The sequence below is a fragment of the Melospiza georgiana genome, chromosome 4, assembly GCF_028018845.1.
Source record: "Melospiza georgiana isolate bMelGeo1 chromosome 4, bMelGeo1.pri, whole genome shotgun sequence".
Taxonomy (NCBI): Eukaryota; Metazoa; Chordata; class Aves; order Passeriformes; family Passerellidae; genus Melospiza; species Melospiza georgiana.
In genome coordinates, this window is record NC_080433.1 from 45,440,885 (window position 1) to 45,468,099 (window position 27,215).

Below are 27,215 nucleotides of genomic sequence, written 5' to 3' on the forward strand. Positions count from 1 at the left end.
CAACTTTACTTGTGACTATTCTTCCTGTTCTGTTCCAAAAAGATCCAAACCGAAATATATTCACTTACAATTAGATATTTTTAAAAGATATGCTACAGCACAATGACAATGGATATAGCATGTTGGTTTTAAAGACCATATGCTACAGTTCTGAAAGATACTCTGAAGCAGATACAATTACTAGCACTGCTGCCAGCTGGCATTCCCAATAAACTACCGGCAGTAATGATGTTTGGATATTTAGATGACCTTTAAGATCCCTTCCAACCAAAACCATTCTATGTTCATCTTTTCTATTCAACAAGTTCTTGATTGTATTTTCTCCCTCTGAAGTTATGCCCCCTGTAAGCCTAGTACTTCCTTTACAAAGCTTTATTAATATGTTTGAAGACATAAATGAAAGTATACACAGAAAGTTTGTGTATACTTAAATAGGCCTTATGCCTGTAACCTGTTATTAAAAGACACCAAGAAATAAATGCCACAACATACTTAGAAAAATATTCATGCAATACCCTCATCTAGAAACATCAATTACATTATCTATCTCCTACACCATTAGCTGTAAGTCCAATAAACCTACTCAGCAGGTAAGGGATTTAATGAAATAAACCCCGACTTCCTGGGAGGATCACCTGTGGTTCTAACTCTAATACTTCTGATCAAATACATGCTCTCTTCCTGCTGCTGAGCAACAGGCTCTTCTGAATCTCTATCAAACATGCTCCAAAGGAGGGAGGGCGTAATACTGTGGAAAGTATTTAAACGAGTAGGAGACCAACTGATTGTGGTGAAAGGGAGGATGAGAAGAAGCTATATTTTTAAAATAATATAAATTTATGGGGTTTACATTTAAAAGATCACAGTAAAACAAAATCACAGCACTTTTTTCAACAAACAACAAGACAATAAGCTTCTCTACTAATCATCATTAATAAGTCATATAAGCCATAAAATCAAAAAAGAAAAAAAACAGGACCACAGTCTTGCACTGCTACAGGTTGCCAGTTTCCACAAATATTTTCACTTCTGTTCCCCATTTAAGGCTGAGGCACCAAGGTGCAAGTATTACAGAATAAACATCTTCCAGTGGCTATCTCAGAGGAGTAAGGACCTAAACTGACAACATCAAAAAAACTAAGCCCACTTATCAGTGAAAGGTCTCAGGTTCTCTACCCATTGTCTAACAAATGTAAATACTGACTGCTTCCTGCTCCTTTCATTTCCAGGTTGGAGAAAGCATATTTTGGTTTCCCTTCCTCCACAAGGAAAAATTTCTTACTTACTGATCCTCCTAAATTACCCCAAACATTGAACTTGAAATCCAATACATTACATTCCTTTAGCTGACTTAATCCCTCATTTCTGGGTTAACTTCACATTCTTTGGGAAATCTTACCCAATTTTGGCAGGGAATAGGGCACTTTAAAATAATCTTCATAAAACTCAATGAGTCTCCTTGTAATATTTAGAGCATAGTCCCCTGATCCTCTTCGGATTGCATCAGGCCTTGCATATAACCGTACCTGTTAAAAAACAAAGCAAAAGTCCAATTTCAGCATCTGCCTTTTACACCTATCCTACCAGAAGACGTGAATTAATTACTTTATGGTCGCTATAAGGTGGCAGGATTATTCCCTTAAAGCCAAATATGATTGTCATACATTAGTCAAGTCATATCATAGTTGAAAACCAGAACTACCACAATTAAAGTTACAAAGTTCAGAAGTCACAATCTCCTACTTATTTGTGTTGCCAAGTAAAAAACTTGCACTCCTTGTATCAAAATAAATATTCGAAGAAAATACATGTGTTTGTTAGAGATATGATGGAAGAGTGGATTAGTATAATGGTTCTCTGCCTACACTGAATGTAGGCAGGATGCAGTGACTCAGTAGGAGAGAAGTTCATGGTTTGTTAAAGGCATATTATATCAAACCTGGAAATATTAGCAGACTGTGAAGAAAAAAAATAATCGTTCTCTTTTCTCCTCTCCAGCAGTGACACTGTTACCCTCGATGAGCTATGGGAAGACTGCAAAAACGACCATTTCTAAGCTCATTCATGTACACAAACAATTAACATTCCTGAAACCTCCATGACTGCTTCAGGCTTCTGTTTGCAGAAAGCTGTAAATTAAAGCTGTTTGTATAAGCCACAGACTGCTCTGTTCAGTACAACACAGCTCACACATTTTAATACCTGGAGTGAACCAAGTGAACAGAACTCACCTTCATAATTCAGCATTCAAGTGTGACCCTGATTAGGGACATAGCAGAAATTACTGCCAGGTTATTATTTCTTCCTTGTCCTTACAGTCTGTAGCAATTCCTTCATGCAAAGATGGCATAGAGCCTACAACTGCTAATCGAGATGGGGACAGAAAGAAAGGAGAACCACTTTTTGTCCTCTCTCCTCATACCCTGCCTGATGGAAGCAGCACGTCCTTTGTCTCTAGTGACTGTGACAGAAGGTCTCTCCCCACAGTTCATAATGACCTGATGTAAATGAGACTCTCCCAAAGGTCAATCCTAATAATAATATCTGACTCGCCAGTACTTTCTGTGGTAGGATTAAACCCCAGCCAGGGCTCCCAAGGAAAGCAGTAGTGCAGAAATCAGAAAGTAACAATGCAAACATGAAGGAGAAATATCAGCTTTGGAATGTTTCTAAATGCTCTACTATGGATTAAGAAAAGCCAATGGGATTTTTGGCTTCAGTGAAAGTATTACCAAGTATTGCTTTACTGCTCTTTTCCTGAAGCAGTTCAGCTATCCAAGTGGAAACCAGATATCAAGCCTAAGTACAGTGTACCTGCAATTCTCTTTAAACCCACTGCCTCTTGAGTTTCAGTATGGAGACACATTATTTGCTTCATTACAATGTCTATCTTCATATTTAATCTTTGTGTTGTATTAGACTCAATGTACAATCAACCATATAGTTATCATTCATAACATAAAATAGGTACTGGTGTATAACCTGATGAGATATGTAATAAAGCAGACTCCTTATAATCACTACCTGAAAGCACATAGATCATCATCTGCACTCCTCCAAATACTATTTTTATTTATTGCTTCCTTTCAAAGTTAACAGTAACGTGTACATTGAAATGTTCCCTTATCTACTAAACTAAATACAGGTTTTAAAACAAAACACGTATTAACCACAGAGTTTATGGAAGGATGTTAAGAATCACAATTAGATTTGTGATGAACACTGTTTTGTATCATTAAACCTTTATACACAATTTTGCATAATTGCTTTACTGGCACAGTTGACTGTATCAGCAAATTAGGGAAAAAAAGAGTCAACCAAGTATGCAAAAAATCATTCAATTTGACAGTGGCCAAATCTGTCCATAATAAGAAAGAGGACAACAGAAGAGAAGAAAATAATAAGGAAATAGAAGAAAAATCAAGGTTCAACTTACTGCATTACAATGAATGTCTCCTGGCAAATATAGAAAAGGCATTTAATGGTGTCTGAGATGGAGCCAAGGTACAAAAGCTGCAATGCTGCAAACTCTCATTTGTCTCCTGCCTAATGCTGAATGTAGTTTTATTTTGCCCATAAAGTTTCCCTATGTGCCCCTCTGCCTGCCCAGAATAGCTCTGGACTGCCAGGTCTCCATGGCTCACACCAAGGTCACCTGTAAGATGGAACACAGTTCAGAAACTACCCACACCTTTGTCCAGGTCTCTCAGGGGCTTTGAGGCAATAGATATTGTCAAAGAGTCAACCATCTTCAAACACTGGGTCTTGCTTCTGCCTTTCACCCAGCAACCACCAAGCAAGAAACGTATGGAGAACCTTGGACACACCACTACAGCCCTACCCCGGCCTCAGAAATTCCCTCTTGGTCAGCAGAGGGCTACCACAGGGAACAAACAGTCTGTGACACTGCCTACCTGGCTAGCTGCTTTGGATGGCACATTCTGGTCACATTAGGTGCCATCACAAAGTGAGGAGCTTGGTCCAGAATTCAGTCTAAAGGTTGGCACCTATAAGTTTGAAACTGAAGCCCCTAACTTTCACACACTGATGTTTCTTTAATGTGTTTGGGCTTATTTTGACCATATCTTACTTCCAAATCCATCAAATAGAGACTATATTATTTCCGTAGTTTATAAGATTTTCAGTCAAAAGTAATTAAGTTTTTATATTCTACTCCAAAGAGGAACTTAAGTAAAACAGAATGACAATTAAGACATGAGATTTTTTTACAATAATTTGTTTGCTTCCTACTTGCATTTCAAAAGACAAGTGGGTAGTGTTACTTTAAAACTGCACTGGACTGAACAACAATGCCGAATTTTTATTTATTTTCCCACAGGCTGTTTGACCACTGTCCTAAGATCTTGATTTTACAGTGATTTAAATAAGAGAAAAAAGTTTTCTGCAGGGTCGGCCTAAATATATAACTACAAAAGGCAAACAGGTTTCCAGTATAAGTGCATCATTCATCACTCACCACAATGGCACCTACTGCCCTGCAAATAGTATTAATGCTCTTCTTCATAATCTTTGCAAGATTAGGTTAGACTATTATTTTCATGTGAGAAAGTGGAGACCAAAGAGAGACTAAGAGTAATTCTGGGTGCCTATCTTGACACCTCTCAATGTCAAGTCTATTTAACAGTTTTATTGCACTTAAAGCACTGTTCCCATTATATCTTACTGCAGTGGTGAACACTTTATCAAAGTTTTGGCCACAGGTGCTTTAGTTTGGGCATTCATAAAATCAGCAATACATGATTAATGACTAAATGAGACTCTGTCAGTTTATGTGATTTACTTGGCATCCCACAGCAACTCTGGTGGCAGAGGCAGGGAGGGAATTCAAAGCAGGCATTCATCCTTGTGACCACTTAACAACCTGCACCAAGTACCTTCCACATCTGGGAATTAATAAGGTAGGTTCTGTTTGGACAACAGGTATATGAACAGAACACTGTTGGTCTTCTGATGCAGTCATAAGCATCCATTGAAAAATATCAGAAAAATGTTATGAAGAATCATATTTGTAATGACACTGCAATAATACCTAAAAATATAACAAAGTTTACACGTTTAACTCAAATTCTGAGGGTTTTTCTTAGCTCTCTCACATCTACATTTGTAACCACTACCAATTTTTCAACAGGAGTTTTGACTACAAAGAAAAAAAATCCAGCCCTCTCATTTCTCCCTCAAATGGAACCAAACTGACTGTCTCCTTCCCATCACATGTTTGAGCAACTAGGTTTGTGCCTGCAGCCCTCCAAACCAGATCTCCTCTTTATAAGATACTTGTTAATAACCCTGAAAGTTATTAGACATCCTAAATGAAATCTCGGCAACATAAATTTCCTCATTCTTTTCTAAAGTGGGCAAAAATGCGAGTTGTTTCCCCTTGTTTGCCTTCCAGAGGCCTGGAGTAGTTTCATAATAACTTTAAATAAACTCAATATCAGCCACACTCAGACAATATCTAAAAAAAAATTCATTGTGAAGTATTACTTTAAAAATATTAGTAACCTTACTCAGGTTCTTAGAATTATTTTGGCAGCATTAGCAGAAAAAGTACTAAAATATTCCTGCAACTTGTATGGTAAATTCCTTATATTTCTTATAAGTGATCAACAGCCTACTCCTCTACTCTTAGTCAAAATTATTTGCTATAAAACAGCATACTTTTACAAACAATTTGTAAATATTGCAACATTTTCTCTAGTCTGTCTCAGTATTTCAGCATCTGCTACATAAAATAAGTCGAAGAAATTTTAAAATATTGGCAATACCAGGTTGCCAGAACAGATAAATGTGGTTGTAAAATAAAAACTGTTTCCCACAGAGAGTCATGATATATGCTAAGAAATGTGCAACATACTTAAAACAAATCTCATCTAACTGAAGTCAGGTTATTACAGAGCATGAGAAAAATCTTCCTATCTACAACAGGTAAAAATTATCTATCAAAAAGAAAGCTAGCACTTGAAAAGAAAAGAGAGATTTTCTTGTCTTATTACCTCAGAGCACTTCCAAAAAATGTGAACTAGTAACTATCTACACTGGGTAAAATTCTGAGAAGTACAACTCTAGACAGCAACACACACCTTAATTTCTAGAGAATAGCAGGTTCACCAAAATTGTTTCTGTTGTACCAAAGACTAGTGATAATTTTACCATGCAAAAAAACAGAGGAACAGAATAAAAAGAAATAGAATTGTTCTATTTTGAAATTTTAAAATCACTACTTTTCTCTCTTTTTTTTTTTTTTTTTTTTTGCATTAAAAGTTAAGTGAAAAGGAGCAGAGGATTAAACAGATGACAAATGGTAAGGAAAAACCTGCAGTAATTTTTTCACACTATGTGAAATACTTTGGATCAAACCAAAGGGTTTGTACAGTTCTGTAGGTTGAAAGAATATGGGATACGTTCAGCATTTTGATCACAGCAACAAAAAAGGAAAATCCATTATTTACATGTGTCTAATTGCAGAAAGACTGTGTTTCAACATTCTCCCATACATGAATTCACTGCAGATAAAGGAAGACCGGAGAGAATGGCACAATGTTCTTCCTCTGGCACTAGAGGATACCTTTGCCACAAGCCTGCCAACCTGCTTTCCCAGGGAATTAGGGAAGTTGACAACCAGGCAGAAATCAGCATGTTACAGTAAGAAGTCTGCATGCCTGAAGCACGCCATACACCAGAGCCCATCTCTCACTGTAGAATTAAATATGCACATCTTTGAAACCTCTGTTTTTGCAATGGTGCTATGTTTTTAGGGGAGCATCACCTTGCTTCATATCAAGACATTTGTATTCTTTTATTTATTGCTATAGTAAAGTTTACTAATCACAATAATCCTAGTAAAGTTTACTGATCACAATAATCCTCTATAATAGTCTGCATTCATTCTGCAAGGCATCTTTTCTTTAAATGTTTAGCCATCTTTTCCATGTCTTAAGACCACTCCAATTGCCATCACTGTCATCCCCTATGCCCTGGGGGGAATCACAGCTCACTGGATGAAAAATCCTGCTCCAAGGAAATAAAGTGGACCTCTATTTTAGCAAGGAAAGGCTTGTGAAAGCAGATGGCTCATTGGGCTCTGAAGAGCTAAAACAACATCTGCTGACTTCAATTGAATGACTCCTGTTAACTACAGGGGCTTTCAGACATTATGGAGACATGACTGGTCCAGCCTCTGGGCTAGGGACACTTCTACCAAGGCAATCTTCACCAACAGCATCTGCCATGTGTACAGTCCCTGTTTTTAGATCACCACTCAAGCAGTCCTTGTTAGTCAGTTGCACAGTAAGAAAAAAAAAAGGAAAAAAAAATTTCTTTACATACAGGACTGCGCTTGGCTGTGGCCACTGATAGCTCAGATCATGCGAAGCAGGACTGGATCTCACACTTCTATCTCGTGCTATAAACAGCTCTCTGAATCTTGAAAACAGCCTGATGCAGGATTTACACAGGGGTAACTACTGCTGTATCTCTGTCACAGAATCAGGTACAACAAGGTCAGCTTTGAGGCCAACAAGGAGAGAAGAGGCATGTATAATCCTAACCCTTGGATGACACCATCAGAATTCACAGATATTGCCAACCATCTCACCACACAAAACCACTCCCAAAGGTACCCACATGGAGAGCCTTTTCCCACCCCTGAATGCTGTCACATCACATAGGCATGTGGAAGCAAAAGAGAGTTGAGCCTTGCTCTCATTTAGCTTCCCACAATTGGAGAGATGCTGATCTCTCCAAGCAAACAGGGCTAATGTTCCAAGGCTAGCACATACCTGTTTTGCTAGTGTCTATGTGTCCTCTTCTCCTGTCTTTGATCCATTTTGTTACATGTACTTAAGTCTGAACAGACAGAGCAAATGCGAGTATGGAAACTGAGCCTAAGTCTGGTGACAACCATAAGTCTTGTTTTCTCAGGCAAGCACTGATTAGGTAACCTTGTATCAACACAGGAATTCACTTCACAATTAAGGATAGTTATCCCTTCCACCTACTTCCCACAGAATTAAAAATAACTTTGTCAGGTGTTTTAAAGGAGCTTGGAGTGCTTTCCCATTATGAAACAGATGTTTCTGCTCATCAACTGGTGTCAGCAAAGCCATCCTGGGAATAATGTCTCTTCTTTAATCCCTTCCTCAAAGCCAGGAGGCTCCACACAAAGCACTGCTCTTGGGAGGCCCCTCCAGATAATCTCCAGCTCCAGATAAGCTCTATGCGACTATACCCCTAGGCTTAGTCCAGCACTGGTACATTTGGGATATTAAAATGATTTTAAAATCTCAGTTCAGAAAGGGCTTATGTGTTAGTTTAATTTCAAATAGTGTTTAACCTCAGACATACCTTTACATGTTATAGATACAGAAGGCCCTAGTATTACAATAGAGCAGCACTTAAAAATTTTATAAAGGCCAATTAATAGTGTGTTGCTCTTTATTTCATCTGCAGCATCCTCAGCAGTGACACTCTCAGCTAAAAAACACATGCATTGCCTCTGTACTTAAGTGCTTCGATTTACTTGATAATCTGAAATCTTTTATAGATATTTTGCTCACTGACTATTTTAGGCACAGGTATTGTTTTTACCATTGTTACAGAGATAAAGATAGGGTCACATCACACATTCAATGCAGCAGACATACGTCTGGATCCAACAGCCATGGCTGTGAACTCCCTGGATCACTTCTGCAACCAAGGCATTGCATCTCAAATGGGCTTTTAAATGTAATAAATTCAAAATAAATAACAGTTCACTACACACACAAATAAGCTACAGGCCAGGTTCCACTAAGAATACATATGAATTGTTCCACATGTGCACGCACATATCTCCACAAGTTTTGTGTAGTGCAAATGCAATAAATTTTACAACACTGATAAGTAAAGGAAAGAGAGAGAGAGGTAGCTGTATTGAAATATCAATTCTGCTGTAGTGAACATAGTTAGATGTGATAATGGGAAGAAATTACCGAAGAATGCCTTTTTTCAATCTCCTATTCATTATTCATCATGGGCAATACTCAAAAAAGACTGCACGATAATGAAATGTGCTTACTGAATACCAAAGGAACAGCTCACCTTTAAAAGATGATTTTACTCCAAACCAAGCAGTCACACACAGCACTGCATTAAGCCTTTTTTGAATATAAATAAAACAAAACATGTTTAAAAATTTGAAGAATTGTCTTAGAGTTAGCTGAAATCAATGAGCATTCAATGACCAGATACTTAAGAACAACCTCTGCAAGAGACTGGATGGAACTCTTTTTTTATAGTAAGCAAACACAGTCTTGGAATCCTTATTCCAGATTCAGTTAACAGACCAGTTAAAATAAGAGAAGCCATTACTAAAGATAAAGTGTAAATGAAAGAAATGGTCACTGAGGGAATTACAGTGGTGGAGAGATGTCTCAGGGAACTATATGCAAGCATTAGGAGGGCCAGAACATTGTTGCAGGGCAAGGCAAAGAGGCTTTGAACAGAAATAATGGATATTCCTGGACAAAAACTTGTAGCATGACCCTGAAGGAGAAAGAAGTGAGACAAACTTCAGGAGTTCTAGGTGACAGTGGGCAAATGAGGAATATTAAGCAAAAAGACTGCCAGGTATTTTCAGAGTTGTGAAAGAGGGAGGATAGTTTTGTGCAGCCCCTTTCTAAGTAAACATGACCACATGGGACAAGCACCTAGTTGCCTCATCAATTCCTCATCTGAACCAAAACAAATGCAACTGCTCCAGCCAAAGGTGTAACAATATATTCTACCAGGAGGCAAAACTGTCACGCAGATATGCAGCAATTTCTAACTTGAGATCATAAAATACTTTGGAAAGTTAATGAGCTGCACTCACATATAAATCCAACCAGTGCTCAGCTGGTATACAATAAAATACTGGCTATGCCACTGACCACAGTGCCATTAAGATTAATTTAGAGCACTTAGAATCTCTATCATCTTGTTGAAATGGCTCAGGGACAGAAACTGAACATGTTAACAACTAATGTAGAACAAATGTAATTACAGACACAATCTCATAGCCATTTCAGCCAACTAAGACTGCCACAATCTCACCACCACATACTCAGTCATTTGGGCTCAACTCTTCCATCAGCACTGGACTTCATCTCCTCTCACATGAGGAGAACTCTCATCCCTCAGATGAGTCAGCTAACTATGACAGGTGGGTAGTGTCCACATAGCTCAGCTTACTCACCTGGCCACCACAAGTTCAGTGCTAGAAAAAGCATGAGAAAGCATTTGCGGAGAGAAGAGAGGACCGTGACAGACTGCTTACAGATTAATTCAAATTATTACAGAACTTCAACCTACAAACAAGGTTCAAGTTCTTCCAAAGTGCTACTGTAGGGAATTCAGTGTCTAAACTATTGAGATTCACAGTGGTTAAAGCTCCTTCCAGTCCTTTGTAGTTGGTGAAAAATCAGCATAGCTTCAGTTAACAAAGCACAAAGATTTACATTTTTTACCTATTACACAAAGTTCTATATCACAAACCCAGTGGTAAGATGATGTGAAAATGGCTTTTTCTTCCAGAAAAACATATTTGCAGTAGATGTATCCCAAAAGTTAACACCTATTTTGATTTCCATTTGTTGGCCAAGGACTGACTGAATTGTCTTATTTCAAGTACTATTTATTCCCTCTTTTATAGTCAAAGCATTCGTATCACACATCATTCACAGATAATATTTCACTTACTCTTGGTTAAAAAAAGAAGAGCTTAAGAATTACACAAGTTTAAAGAAAATGCTAACAAGGGGCCTACAATGTTCAGCAGCCCTATAGCATGCCCAATTTCACCTGGCTAGAGACTGCTTTGTCACAAGCACACATATGTTACCTTAGAGTAATTCCATTTGAAATGATAATGTGAAAACTGTAAGTGCTTATTTATATTTTGGCATTGCCTAGAGACTGTCAATATGACAGCACAATCCTTTAGTCAACTTAGTGCTTAGTCAACTACATAAATAGAAGTAAGAGATGTTTGTTATTGTCAGTCTCTCTGCCTAAAGACTAACAAGCAAAACATGGGGAAAATGAACTGTTATCATCTTCATTTTATAAATGAAAGTTACAGAAAGATGAGCTTAATATCAGGAAGAAAGTCTAAAAAAGAGACAGAAATAGAAATTGAATATCACTTCCCTAAACTAATGAATCATCTTTTCATCATAAATCAACAACTTACTATTCCCAAAACACATTTTCTGAAAAATACTGCCTTTTCCATCACAAATTAAAATAAAAATAAATTCTATTTTTAGATTCCTTGGTCACAACATTTGTTTTTCAAAAACCAAACCTAAACTTAATTCCAAACTGTATCCCTGAAATTGCTTAACTTAGAAGCATTCTGAACACTGGTTTCTCACACTAACTCATGTCTAACAGTAACCATCCCACTCCCATAACACCTTTTGTCAAGTGGCTACTATGCTGAGACTTATTTAGGTTTGTTTAAAGGCAAAGGTTATTTTATTATTCACTTAAAAGTAATTACTTCAAGAGATGTCAATATAGTGGTCCCCTACAAAACGGCTACTGAGTAAAGTGATGTACCTGTCCAGAGCATAACAAAAAAAGACAGGAGGAGACAGAGACAGATTGTTCATGACAAACCAAAGATGAATGCAAGGACATGTCAATACTCTCCTGCTCCGCATAAATTCTGCACAACCATAGTGGAAACCCACTATATATCTACTTCACCCTACTCATCATATGTTTGCAGTAATCCTGACCAGCATTAGGAAAAAAAAAAATAAATAAGGTGTGGTAAATAAAGGGAAGCACTGACAAAATGCAACCACAAGAAAAGCAAAGGAGAAGCACAGCTCACCTGTAACCTCAAGAGCATTTATTGAATGCATTGCTTTGTAACAGCGGCAATAAGCAAGAGGAACACAGCAAAGTATCTTGTGAGCTACATGTAAACTTAATAGAAAAACTGCTTGCAAGGTAAACAGATCAAAGCTATAAGGTGCTAAATTTTAAAGTATCCTTTAGAGTTTGTTGGCATTGAGGAAACACAGTACTTTGTAGACAAAGTGCTGCACTGTGCTGGATTGAGCTGGAGATTTTGTGAAAAATTGCACGTAGCTCTTAGAAGGGAGAAAAATATGCACATGGGAAATTTTGTGCTCTGGCTGGTACAAAAGCCAGAATACAACCAAAAACAGGCTACACCAATATGAGCAACAACCATATTAACAGTGAGAGCTCCTTCAGGCTACAAGGAGCAAAGAGACAAGCAATTAGGCCAGTGAAAACAAAAGCCATAAACCATGAAACAGGGAATCAAGAAATCAAACTTTTTGTATGAAGGCACACTAAAATCCACTAAAAAGCTTCATTAGGAGCTCTGGTTCTCACTCTCAATTAATGTTTCAAATCTTTTTTTAATCTCCAAATTGACAGAACAATAAAAAAATAAAATACAAGCTAAATGCACTAATAATATTCAAACACTTTTGCTCAACTAGCCTCTGACAAAACCATGGGCAAATTAGGAGAGAGGTAGTTATCTGTCATTAACATCTCCAACTGTAAGTATTTCAGCCCCCTTCTGAGAACATCAATCTCAGTGTAAAACATGAAAACTAACAGAGGAAAAAAAATTCAAAGGCAAATTACAGTTGTAAATAGAGAAAACAAAATAGAGGAGTGAATCAATTAGAACATTATTCCTGTGTCAGGACTCCCATCTGAGAAAGATGAAGGCCACAACCAGGAAAGAAAGTGGCTCACCACCTAACCACTAGCCAGGACACACAGGTAAGTACCAAACTGAAGATTTGCACCTTAAGACAGAAGAAGCTGAAAAATTTAAGTACTCTGACACATACAAACTTAAGCAAGTAAAGATGACTCTGAAGTATGCTGGTTTTAGTCTGCAAAATACACGTTAATGTAACATGAATTGTTTAAATTAAAGTAGTATAAAATGTTTAACCACAGGGTTATCAATCAAATCCCTTTGATTAAATATATTTCATATATTTCCAATATATGAAATACTCAGATGATTACGAAAAATATTTTTGCACACTTTATCATTCAAATTACTTTCCTCACCTTAAAAATTGCACTACTCAGGACATATGTCCTGTCAGGAAGACATGAGTTAATCAACAATGTCCTCTGCATGCCTATGAAAAAGGTCAATTTGCTAATGCTTGCTCATCAGTCACAGCTCAAACACCACATCTGGTTTACATCCAAACAGCCAGGCAGTCAGCTAAGCAGCTGAGGTTAAACTAGGTCTGGGTGCCTATCACAGAAGTTTCCTAAAACAAAACAATTTGCTGAGAGCTGACCTCTTCATTCATATCAATGTGCTGGCTGCCATTAGATTAAAATGAAGTGTTTAAGACAGGATCAATTACAAGAAGAAACCCTTCCTTACAAAAAAGTCAAGGCAACTCCTTTCTCAGGAAGGTAACTAGCACAAAGCAACAATATGGTCCGATGGATTATGGGAAGATGGAAAGAAGAGAACATTTTCTGACACCTGGTATCAAGCACAGTGACATCTCAGGCAAAACTGAACTTGCACTAAAGGTTTAAGTCTTAAATAGCATGTCAATTAGGGAAATAGGAATACAAAAACATTTTTACTACCATCATTACTTCAGTTCCTAGCATAAAAAATAGACTGCACAAATATGTTTCTTTGCTGACAGTGGAGCAGATCACTGTTACTTGAACAGTCCTTCCTTCTCTTTTTTCTAGCTGATGAAGAATGCTATTCCCTTGCTTAGCTTCCAGCTGACATTCACATCAATAGAACAGCTTCATTAGTCTCTCTAACACTTTCTTATAGCCTAAGATAGCATCTCCTCTCATGAGATACCCTGACTGCACAGTGCAAAGTAAACCTTTAAAATGGCAGTCTTTATTTGCTCCTCTTGTATCTCTACCCATAGCATAAACTGTGTCTACAACTAGAGGATCTGCAGATTACAAACAATTACTGCAGCAACATCAACAGTGCATGGGCAAAACCAGCATTTGTGCACTTAAGCAAGTAGACACCAAAAAATACAAAATTTTTTGGAAGCTTCCATAGGATAAAAGCACGAGAAAGGATAAAACGGGACCTTGCAAGGAAGGCTCCTCTTAAGTTTAACATATCAGAACAGCACATCAAATAGCCCTTTTCCCCAAAGTTTCTGGTGTTTGGGTGTTGTTGGCAGGACAATGAAAGACAAGACCCGTCCCCCAGTTCATGTACTCTTAATATGTGCAACAAAGTACCAGTGAGGACTTGAACACCTGAGCTCGAAAATTCAATTTCCATAAGAAACAAACTGTCACTAGTATCACAGCTAAAAGACTATTACGAACAAACGCAGACCAAAGGAGCTAGGCTGAGAAAATTAAGAGAGTCTTCAGATGAGTCTACAAAGTGAAGGAAACTCCTACCAGAAGCTTCTATGAAAAACATTTGTATAAATATCATTGACTAATATTCAGCTGCCAGTTTTGCCTAAAGCTCTCAAGCAGAGGCTACTGCCTCTAAAGTATCTACTATACTTTTCCCATGAGAGTGTTCAAAGCTGCCATTTTCTATTAGGCAGAGCAAGGGGGGGGGAAAAAAAGATGAGGGAATAAGAAAGAAATCCCAGGGAGAAGTATTGCTGCTGGATTGCCTGCTCACAGTGCTGACTGACTCATTCTTAAATGGAAGGCCAAAGCTTAAAATGTTCCCTGGTTCAAGGACCAGTCAATCTCATTAACCCAACCCAAGGGATTAAGGCTATGAGACAGCCAACTTTAGCTGCTGTACTTCAGGGCCTCCCAAATGCTACCCAGGCCATGCACCTCCATGCATTACATCTACAAATCTATACAGGTCTCCTGACTTTTACTGTATTTTACCATTGCCCAGCTTGTTCAAGAAAAAAATAATAAAGGTCAGTCACAGATTATGTTAAACAGTTATTAGAAAACTGCACCTCTGTTTTTTCCCTAACAAAATGAAAGGGTCTGATTCACTCACAAAAAAAAGAGAAACCTAAACTAACCACAAGATCACTGCAGGCCTCTAGGTGGTGAGCTTATAAAATGGTGTGCTTTTGAAAGAGAAGACACACAGAGATGAGAGCAACTTCAGCAACTTCAACTGACCTTATTAGTGAGGAGATCTCCTCTCAAGAGCAGAGCATGGCACAAAGAGCTGCCAGGCACACCAGCATCACTGGGCATTACAATCCAGCACCACTCAAAGACACGGGCATGGCAGAGGCAGAGCCGTGTCTGAGCTAATAAATCCTGACTTGCAAAACAGCAAATGACCTGGGACACGATGCTCTGCTGACAACGCTATCCCACTGTCTATTCTAGATCCCATTAAGGGATCCTCATACTTGTACTTGCTCTGTACTCCACTGAGAATTACTCATCTCTCCCTAAAAAGAGCAGATGATCTTCATCTTCACAGGAATGGGGTCAAGTATGGGCCGTGAAATAGCTATAAGTCAACTGAACAGCCATCATTCTCCACACTCTTCTCCATTATTTTCTGTATCTGGACACTGTAACACAGCAGCCAAGGCCAATCCAATGATCTTCTCTGAACCAAGTTTCACTGATGCACATTCTGCAAAGCACACTCAAGACTGAGAAATAAGTCTTGTTCAAATGTTGATTTTCACTGCCATTTGTGCTGAAATGGCTAAAGGCCTTACAGACTCTTGAGCAGTAGGCATCCTGAAAGCTCTATGAATGTTAAAAAAAGAACAGTTTAATAGGTGGTGGCCTCTGAGCCCATAAAAACCAAAGCATCTTCATCATACTCACAGAAGTGCAGTTATTTTGGAACAAACTCCAACTCCTAGATCACTGAAGGCTTGGGAATTATGGAAACAGATCAATTTACAAGGTTGCTCACATAAGAAAGCCAGCAAGCACAGTAAGGAAAAAAATGTGGTAGCATTTCCTGCCATTTTGGTCCTGTAGCTTCAGAAGAAAAGTGAGATAAGAGAGCAAATACAAATTTAAGGGTTTGTCTACATTGAACACTGCAGTGTTTTAGGAGCTGACCTGCAGTGCATTCAGTCCCACATTACACAGCATTGTCACAATTATACAGTCTCTCCAATTAAATTAGTGGTATTTCTAGACCTGACCTTAGTGGATATGTTACCCAGCCCTGCTAGTTTATATAACAGCAGCTTTCCTAGCAGTACATTGCTCTGCATTCATATGAATATAACCAGGATTTAAAACTTACAACAATCAATATCAACACAAAGATTAACAAAGTTAAGGAATGGATGAAACAATGACACCCTGTGAACATTTCTGACTCATTTAACTCCTGTGATAAGAAAAAAATTAAATCATTCTGTGGATACAAAACTAGAGTTCTGAATAGGTTTGTATATCTAATCTGAAAAGAAAGAGAACTCTGGTTAAAAAGTTTCCTGTACACTTGTGGATTCCAAGATTCATTTATTGAAATGAAGAAGCTGGAAAAGAACAACCTAGAAAACAAATGTATTTTCAGCTGTACAAGGTGTTTAGAGGGCATTTGCAGTAATTTTGAGTCATCATAAACAGCCAATAGCACATTATACTACTATGAAATGCTACCCAGAATGTTGAATTTTAACTGGGAGGAAAGAGATTTCATTGTTGCTATTATTATGATTATTAATAATAATAGCTGACTGCAAATAGGTACTGTGGAGACATAGCATCCATGATTACAGAGCCTGTGATTCCACAGTCAGCTGTGGAATTCAAGAAGAAAATTCTAGCTTGCAAACAGTTTGCAGATGTTCAAGACTTCATTAAAAATACATTGTCAGACCCAATCGGGAACAAAATGCAAGTTTGCAGAAGTCTTTCAGAGTTGTTGCGGATTCCTTTCTGTGTTTTGATTCCAGTGTAGGCATATTCCCAAATGAATTCTGTTTCCATTGTGAGTTTACCACAAACAGTACTGCACCGTGCTAATGTAAAATAACTTGAAACATTTTATTTTGAAATAAAACAGAAAATGCACTTTCATTATTTCTTTTGACAAAATGAAATTGGTAAGTTTGCAAAAATTAAGTATTTTACTACTACTACAACTACATTCAATTCCAAAGTAACTTGGTCATGTAGATATCACCACTACAGCCTATAACCCTAAGTGGTAGCTCTGCTTTCACAACCCAGAGGTTCAGCTGCCAGCCCACTCAGGTCCATTTCTGGTATTGCCTAGCTCTATAACTACTGGAAAAGAGTTAAAGGAAGTCTGGAAGGAGATAAGAGTTACAGATTGTTGTCAGTACAGAAAGTTACAGACTTTAAGATTATTGAGACACCATCATTAGGTCAAGGATTCAAGAAGGAAGTACCAACACAAAGGTATAAAATCATAGAGCGTGGTTAGCTGGTCCCATTGGGAATCATTAACTCCAGTCATCACCATCGACAGTGTTGACAGAGCTGGTGGAAGATGGCAGCTCAGCAACACCAATTCCACAGAAAGGAGGCACACTGGACAATCCTGTCCAGCCAGTGCCTGCCAGGCCAGCATGGATTGTGAGCAGTGGGGAGCACAGTAAAACAGAACCTAGCAGCTCATTAACTCCTAGATATCTTGTGTATGCATTATCAAACAAATAATTCCTTTACACTTTTAAGATGAATGTATCCTATACACAGAATCCTTTTATACCCTGCCAAAACAACGTAACAGTGGTTGAAACAGGCTTTGCCAGTAATGGAATTTTGTTGTTGCCAAGGTAAATCCAATAACTAAAGAGGTTCTAAACATGTAAGTCATACTCATTCTTAGGATTTTACAGAATCAGGGAATCTATTTCCCCTACAATCAACTAATAATGAAGTAATTTTTCTTTATATAAATACAAGAATAAAATATAAAAGGCATGTACTTTAAAACACGGTCTGGGGTTAGCCATACCGGGCAATTGTGCGTTGCCAGGCACTGATTTGATTTTCATTATACTGCACTGACGGCAAAGTCATTTATCTTTTCTGCTCCCAGTCTCCTTTTATCTTTTCCGTATGCTTCTGTACTTTTCCTCTATCCTGCAGGGTTGCTGAATGCTGATGAGCAGAAAATGGTACAAAGCCACAGACAGCCTCTTTCAGATTAAAAGTTCAGGTATGGAAGGTCCAACTTTTTCCATTTTGGGGTTTCCAAAGAAGCTGTATATTTGACATTGTCAGATTTATAAAGATCAGTTAAATGCTTCACTGGCAGTCATTCTCTAGAACAGACAGACTTTCAAACAATGAATGATGTTTCACTCATAGTTCTAGTTCTTTCCCATTAAAAACAGAAATTATACTCCTGTCACTGTAGCCTTGGACATACCAGAACGATTATTTTTTAACTTTTTTTTTTTTTAACTTTTTGTTATATTCTTAGATTACTAGCATTCCATAAAAGTCAGGAAACATGGCAATATAAAGAAAAGTATCTTCCCAGCCTTATGGTACTTATCCTTTATATGTTAGGATCTCACCGGCGATGTGCATACAACTGACAACTATCAACACACCAGCTGAACTTGTCATTATTGGTTTGTTAGTACCGAATCAGGACTGCTGTAATCCTGTTTCTCACCAAAACAAAACCTAAGTGTATAATGTCATGAGAGACAATACATCCCTCTTGAAATAAAGTGGAATGAAAATTTGTTCAAACAGAATTACAGTCGGAACTCGATAGCTGATGCTTGACAAAGCAGACACTTCAGTTGCATTTCAGATCCCAAAGGTCTCTATGCTGTTCATGTCTGTACACAAGATGGTATCTGTACCTCTGCTGTCAGACAGTGGCAGTCTGTTCAACAGAGTTAATCGCACCTAAAGAAGGATTCAGAATACTCCTGAACTGATACACAGGCTAAAATGCACTCAGAAGAGTTGAAGATGTTGGTCAATCTCAGCACAATTTTCACTGCTAATGTTATCAGACTTCTCACATAGCAGTGACCCGAACCATAACTACCCATGACTTCTAACAACAACCACCTTTATATTCTCTATTCACCTGATTAGGCATATATATTATCACACTATCTGCATCTTTTTCAGCAAGACATTTTAGTCACCTTCCATACAAGTTCCCTGCCACAAAACAGAACACACAATTGCTATCTTCTTGTAGGGCATGAACTCTTCTGAGTGTCATGAACCCTGCCACAGCAGCAGAGATAAGCAATAAGGAATGTGTCCAGAACTGATGTGGACAAATAAGAAAAGCGTTCAGTCTACACAGAATTATTCAGAACAGTCATATGTACAAAATGCTGCAGGTGAATCTCATGACAGCAACTGGCTGGTTGGTAAAACAGTGGAAGAAATTTAACATCAGTAAGTGCAAAGAAATGTAAACAGAAAAACATAACCCTGACTATGCATACACATTAGCAGTCTACATTAGCTATAGCTCAGGGAAGAATTCTTGGGAATCTCTGTGGCCAGCTCTCTGAAAACATCAGCTCAGTGCTCAACAGATATTCAACAGGCAAACACAAAGTTACAAGTGATTAAGGAAAGGAAAAAAACCCAAAAAATTATTATGCCACAGAACAAACACAAGCATATCAACTTTGAGCATTGTAGGCAGTTGCAACACCACCCCTCTCTCTTGTTCATTGTTTCAAACAGACACTATAGAACTTAAAATGCACAGAGAAAGGTGAAAAGAATACAAAGAGACGGGAAGTGAATTCCGTGCAAAGAGAGATTAAGTAATTTTGAGTTCTGAAAAAGAACAGCTAAACTATCTATAGACTCAGGACTGGTACATAGCAAATGGAAAACAATCAGTCACTGATCATCACAGAAAAAAGAGAGAGAGGACAATGAAAATGTGGAATAAATGCATTTAAGTAAATGAGACATGTAAGTAAAATACAGATCTTGTTGCCACCAATTGTCAGAGTGTGAAGTTCATCAGCTTCCAATCCAGATAATGCACATTCACAGAGAGCAAGTCCTTTGGCCAGGGGCCCATGTACAATTCCAGGTCAGGGGCACTGATAAACTAGAGTTTAGGAGTAGTACTCCACTGACTGTCTTCTCTAAACTGGTCTCCATATAGAGCATAGGAAAATATTTTCCTCTGTGTCTGTTTTTACATTCGCTGTGCTGTGTTTTTAATAAATACTGGGGGAAAAAATATCTCAGTGTAAACTACTATGACTCAAAGACCAGCTCTGGCTGTGGGTCCTTTACAGACCCCTTCCTTGGATAACAGGACTTTTCCCTTCAATATTATTACCAAAACAGCTAGATTTCAGAAAATAAATGATAACAGGTTCTTAATAATCAGGAAGGTGAGGTACAGATAGAGGAACAGTAACATCTCACTCTTCTGAATGAGCTTGCTTGTAATGCCAAACACTAGCATTAACTTCTCCATCTGAGCAACAGCTTGGTTGTCATTGATTGTCATCCCTCATGGTTAGAGGGATGCTTCACGAAGTTAGAGAGTTAAGGTTAGTCATATTTCTCAATGACGCCTCCACGAGTCATCAAGAGTGGCAAAGTTTCTTCATAGAGTTTTATATTGTTCTTTCTCCACATTTATGACAGCATATCACTAAAAAGGACAGCTGTGCATTTCCTTCTCCTCCCAAATTAGATCCACAGACTATCCACATATTGGATGAGATGGTTGTCAAAAGGGGTCATTAAATTTTTTTTAGTTTCTCATTAGACAATTCCAGGCTCACTGTCCAACCACAGATCACTAGATTTGACAGAAATGATACAGCAAAGTGTGCAGGCAAAGGACAGGAAGGAACAACACAAGTCTGTTCAGTAGTAACTTTCAGCTACGCTGCTTCACTCACAATGGTGAAATGCAATCCATGGTGTTGGAGTCCTGGATGCTGAGAATTTGAGACTTACTGTGCTGACAGACTCTGACTCCCAGGAGGGCACTGCGTTTGACCTCCCCAAGCATGGAGAAGGCTTCCAAAATTGACTGATAGCACTGGGACTACTGTTAGTTTGATTAGAAGTGTGTAATATTACAGGGTGGAAAACTTAAGAGTTTAAGGTTTGAGAATATAGTAATATTTATAGAGCAAGATGGATGTTTTAGGGCGGAGGCTGGTCCTTCTTTACCTTCTTCTTCCTTCCTTCTTCTTCATGGGTTTAGGTGGTATTTTGTAATTGGACAGAAAAGTCTGCATTGCGGACTTTGAGTGATTAGTTATTGCATGAAAAGTGAAAATAATTTAAGTGTCATTTCTTAACTGAATAGTTTAGCCTTAAAAGACCTTGTAACAAAAGATAGCCATTTTGTACCTTGTTAGTGAACTACTGCAGAACTCACTTCCCATGAGACTGTAGCATATATAAGAAAATAAACATCTAAGCCTAAACATGAAATATTATCTCCAGAGTTTCTATCCCAGCCGTGACAGAGATAGAGAAAAGAAGCTGAAAACCAGCGCTGTGTTTAAGCAGCACTATTTGAACTTGGTCTGCTGAATGGAAAACACAATTCCTTGGACCTGAAAGATGGTGAGCCTGAAGTGAAACCACAAAGCAGTCAACAAAAAAATCAAGAAAAGGTGGTAAAATCTGTGGTTAGAGGATGTTAGATAAAGCAGAGCTTGTTCAAGTTCAGGTGACAGAACTCTAAAAATATGAAAAACACTTCAACTTGTAATTGTAATTACAACAACAGCTCAACTTAATGAAAACATCCCAGCATCAGTAAATCATGACTGCCTTTAAGAGGAAGTATCTTTCAGAGCAGATAGATTCTGCTGGGAAATCAGTTTTGTTCTTTTCTGGACTTCCTCATGTAGGTACTGCAAGGTGTAACTGTACTGGTGAGATCAGTTACGGAACAGAATGTATAATTAAATGTATTTAAATACTTCAAATTCTGCTAAAGCACAAATGTACATACAAAACAGCACTCAGGATATTTCTTCAGAGCCATCAACCCTGAATAACAGAACTGTGAAGCCAGGCAACTCTACACTACCAGCTGCACTATGATTCAGAGATCCTTTTTATCCTCACAATACTTCATGGTAGTATAATCATTCCTAGTCATGTGTGATTCATCAAAGTATTTTGTAGTAAAGACAAATGTTATAATACGCCCTATTGTAACCATGCAAATTACTGATGTTCATTTCCATACCTAAATTATGCTTTTGCTGAACTTTTTCTGCAGCTTAAGCAGCTCTCATGTTCCAAGCTACTTCAGCATCTCAAAGTTGCTTCATAGCAAGGAGTCCCAAGTTTTCTAAGAGGTGGCCTTCTTCATCCCCGTTCACTTTCTCAAGCCTCTTTATGCTTTACACATCACTGTTTTGAAGAGGTTTGCACTAGGATCTTAACTCTAAGCTATCACCCAATCTCCTCTGTATGCCTCACGTTTCCTGTGGACAGAAGTTACGTAAGCTCACTTGGCAGACAAACTATACAGTACTTGCCTCAGCAACTGGGAATGACAGGTGTTCTGTACATCATCACAAGCCAAGCAACACAGAGACACAGGGAAAAGTTTCAACCCTCCTTTTTTACATAAAGATACATCTTTGCAAAGGATTCATCTTTCTGCTCTCCTGGGGCTTATGTTTTTTTTTAAGTGATCATCAGGGTCAGCAGGTGACTGCAAAGCTATTTTAGAATGGCTCATATTAACTGCCTAAATTTCCACTTCAGACCTGATGGTCTTGGCTTAAGAATAAACATTCAACAGCCCCAGAGGAAGTCAAATAGAACACAAGTACAAACCACCACTCCACATTCTACAGTTATAACAAGAAATCACAATAAAGATCGAATACAACCTGAGCATGGCATGATAGGAGACTTCCAAAGAAAGGCAGAATGCTACTACAGTAAGTTACCTCTCCTGGTGCTTACTGCAGGAAGGTTGTACAGTAAAAATATTGTGGACTGAAACAAATCAGATATTTCCTGTGATCACTCTGTTCTTTTACTTAAGAGCTGGATATTTAACATTTAAAACATATAAAATTGCTAAGGAATAAACAGCAAAGGTTAATGATAAGAAGAAAAGCAAGTTTGAGCACCACACACAGAATCACACAGAAGGACAAGGCTGGAAGAGACCTTCAAGATCATCAAGTCCAACCCACACCCTATGCACCTTAACTAAACCATGGCATCAAGTGCCATATCCAGTCTTTTTTTGAACGCATCCAGGGATGGTGACTCCACCACCTCCCCAGGCAGACCATTCCAATATTTTATCACTCTTTCTGTGAAAAACTTCTTCCTAATATCTAACCTATATTTCCCTTGATGCAGCCTGAGACTGCGTCCTCTCGTTCCGACAGTTGTTGCCCGGAGAAAGAGACCGGCCCCTACCTGACTTTTCATCCCCCAAATCCTGTTAGTAGAATTTCAGTAAGAAACTGAGAGAAGATTGAGAAGAATTATTCATTTAGTTTTGTGAGAGGAAAAAAAACCCCACTGTATGTCATCTCTGATTCAGCAGTGGCCAAAAATCTATTTATGAATGCATACACATTCATATATATGACTTTGAATAAAGCAATACATCTTATCACTCACTGACATTCCCACATGCAGATCTGGGCTTCTACCTGAAAAACAGACATCCAACTATCAGACAAAAAAACTAAAACTATCAAACTTTCTCGTCAGGTATAAACCCTTTTCTCCATGGTATGTAAAGTGCAACAATGAACTTACAACAACATTATCAAATTTCAAACATATAGGAACACTTTCCAGTAAAACAAAACACAGCGTGATCTTATTTATTGTTCAACAATCGTCTGTGATTTATTTAGCCAGGGGATTGAAGAGCTACAAGAAACACATGTGGTATGCAAATGATTCAGTAGGTGTACTTTCTTTGAAATTATTCTCTAGGAATCCATTTCCCTTCTTCCTCCTCCGCCTTTTGTTTCCTTTTACCTTTATTAACTGAGGTACTGCTTGCCATCCTGAGGATATGCAGGAAACTCTTTTACTGAGGTTCCAAGCTGCTGTGACTACCAAACTATCACCATGCTTGGGAAAAGGGAGGTGAGAGGGGAAAAAAAAAAGTGTGAGTAACCCCAGAGGTAAATGCTAATAATGACCTTTTGCTTCTTATCCTCTCTGCCATCCAGTAATTTCAAATAAATAAAATATTAGTCTTCTTGTTCTGTCCCACATTGCCGCACAGCGCCACTGCATGCTATGAAACAAAATGCATTGCTAAACATTTTCATGATAATCCACTGTGGGATAACTTTTTAATAAACTTTAGGTCATTTACCCTTCAAAGAGAAACATAATCTGCTTTCAAAGTATGCTGTTCCAAATACAAAGATAACATGCTCAGTTCTCATTTCTAACTGCTCTTGCTAGGTCTCAACAGCATGCAGCAGCCAGAAAGCTGCCAGGCAGGAGCAGCAGAGGATCTCCTAGGGGTACCATTCAGTGGAACCAGGCCAACAGAGCTGGTTCTCTGGCACCTGTCCCCACCTAAGTGTATGAGAGGCATGCCAGGGGATGGGGCCACGTGCAGAGCTCAAGCAGTTGGACAGTCACAGCAACCACTATGAGCTGAAATAACTTGAGAATGAGAGCATTGCCTACAAGGAAGTCAGTCAGCCTCACTATTTCCACAGCAGCAGTTTGCCCTGTGCAAACAGCACCCCTGGAGAATAGCAGGGAAGGACATGTCAAGCCATGGAGGCTAGACTCTGGAAAAGCACATTTACAGATTCACAGAATATTCTGAGTTGGAAAGAATCCATCAGGATCATCGAGTCCAACTCCTGGCCCTGCACAGCACCATCTCCAAGAATCACTCCATGTGCCTGAAAGCATTGTCCAAATGCTTCTTGAACTCTTGACAGGTTTAGTGCTATGACCACTTCCCTGGGGAGCCTGTTCCAGTGTTCAAGCACACTCCGGGGGAAAAACCTTTTCCTGATATCCAGCCTAAATCTTCCTGACTCAGCTTCATGCCATCTCCTTGAGTCCTGTCACTGGTCACAAGAGTGAAGAGATCCATTCCTGCTCCTCTGCTTCCCCTCATAAGAATGTTGAAGACACAATGAGATATCTCCTCAGTCTCCTCTTCTCCAGGCTGAACAGACCAAGTGACCTCAGCCACTCCTCACAAGGCTTCCCCTCAAGGCCCTTTGTTGGAATCCATAAAGTTAGAAAGTTTTTAGGAAATAGTTAAAAAAGTATAAGCCTCAGACTGAAGTTTTGTTAGCATTGCAGATACAGCAGAAAAGTTTCCCAAGCAGTAGAGCATACGTGACAAATAACAATAGGCCTCTGTAGAATTGGCTTAAAGATAACAACAAGGTTATTTAATGTATATCTTTAGAAAGTTAGCATGAATAGAGCTCTGTTCTTTGTCTCTTATGAACCAGTGTTTGTTCTAACTACCATTACGTGTGTTTTATAAGATTGGATAGAATGCTTGTCAATATGTGTTGTTCTATGTATGATTAGCTGAAATCTAGACTGAGATAGTTTTATGTCATTCTGTATTACCCCACCTTCTCTAGCATTCCCTGTAGATCAGTGAGCTGTTAACATCCTGTCTCCATTGTCTAGCAATGTCCTGAGACTAATGTGCTGAGAAAATAAAAGCAAAAAGCTCTTGTCACTAGTCTAGTTTGTCCAGTGTTATCCATATTTAGACATTCTACCGCAGCAAGTGAGTTCCTTTTTATAACGTGAGTCCCTGAACATATATTTTCCCATATATACCTAAACCCCACACCCTTCACCATCCTCATGGCTCTTTTCTGGACACTCTCTAATAGTTTAATATCTTTTTGATATTGTGGCACCCAGAACTGCCCCCAGCACTTGAGGTGAGGCTGCCCCAGTGCAGAGCAGAGCAGGACAATCCCCCCTTGCCTGGCTGGTGATGCTGTGCCTGATGGACCCTGGGACAGGGTTGGCCTCTCCTGGCTGCCAGGGCACTGCTGACCTATGTTCAGCCATCAACCAGGATCCCAAAGTCACTTTCTGCAGCACTGTTCTCCAGCATCTCATTCCATTCCAGCACCTGATTAAAAAAAGCTTTCAAAAAAGGTACCCGAAGTGTGAAAGCACCCCACTGTAAAAGAGCTCTGTAAACCCTACAATACCTTAGAAGAAAATCGAATTGACTAGGTATTCTACTAGTAAAAATGGGGGCAAATACCATAAACCTTCAGGCAGCAAAAAATACTGGGACAAAGGCAAAAAATAAGGTAGCATTTGTGCAGGTTTTCCAACACAAAAACAACAGGTCAAGGCAAGCCTAAAAGGTGAACATTACAGACATCTGACTGTCTGTCCTCAAAAAGGAGGCTTGGACCAGCAACAGGCATGAATTTCCAAAATAAGAGGTTACTTTCTCACCATTGGCTATAAAAACTGGGAACAAACAGGCTAAGTTTCTCATTCCTGTAAGAAAAATACAATTTAAATTTACCTAAACCCTGGAGGAGACACTGGTCTATAAATAAATATAAGCACACATCACTCTCCTCCATCAATGAATACTGTATCTGTCACTCAACTAGATGTCAGCTAAGTCTGTAATCCATTTTCACTGCTAGAGCACAGTTACTACAGTAGGCACACAGGAAAGCACTGGCTTGACTGACAGATGTTCAGGCTGGTGCAGGAATGTGTTCACCTTTACGTTGTTCTGGCGTGAGATACATCCTACAGATTATTTGGTACATCACTTTTGCTTTTATAGCAGAGTATGACTCTTACAGAAAGACCCTAACAGACTTGTGCTACTTCTTTGGGTGTCAGAGAGCAGTATTCATGCTGATTCTAAGGACAGACAAATAAGTTAATGAAATAAAATATGACAGCACAACATAAGAAGCATAAGGAGAGATGAAACAACATAGTACAGAAAGCAGAGTGCAGCTTGAGTGCTCAGTCTTGGCTATGAGTTGCATTGTCACAGCACATACTACTAAGCATATGTTCATTAGCACATGAAAGGGAAGTCTTCCCTTACATCTCCCTCCTTTCCTTGCTTGTAATGTGGGAAGTAGGAGGAATGCATGCACTTCACTCTACTCTCCTCTGGGCAAATGGCAGGGAAGGAGTGGGAAATACTGTCTCAGACCTTTCTTTTCCTTCATTAGCCAGCACAGACCTCAGATGAAGCGCTACAGGCTGAACTGCTCTTGAATGTACAGAACTAC

At 38.7% G+C, this 27,215-nt stretch overlaps 1 protein-coding gene across 1 annotated transcript in view; it reads right to left on the minus strand.

The window, feature by feature from the left end:
• The window catches only part of TRHDE (thyrotropin releasing hormone degrading enzyme), a 210,402-nt gene that overhangs the window by 169,396 nt on the left and 13,791 nt on the right, over nucleotides 1–27,215 (minus strand). Inside the window, exon 3 of the mRNA XM_058022136.1 lies at nucleotides 1,400–1,526. Within this exon, the coding sequence (XP_057878119.1) occupies nucleotides 1,400–1,526 (127 nt within the window). The remainder of the gene's footprint in view (nucleotides 1–1,399; nucleotides 1,527–27,215) is intronic.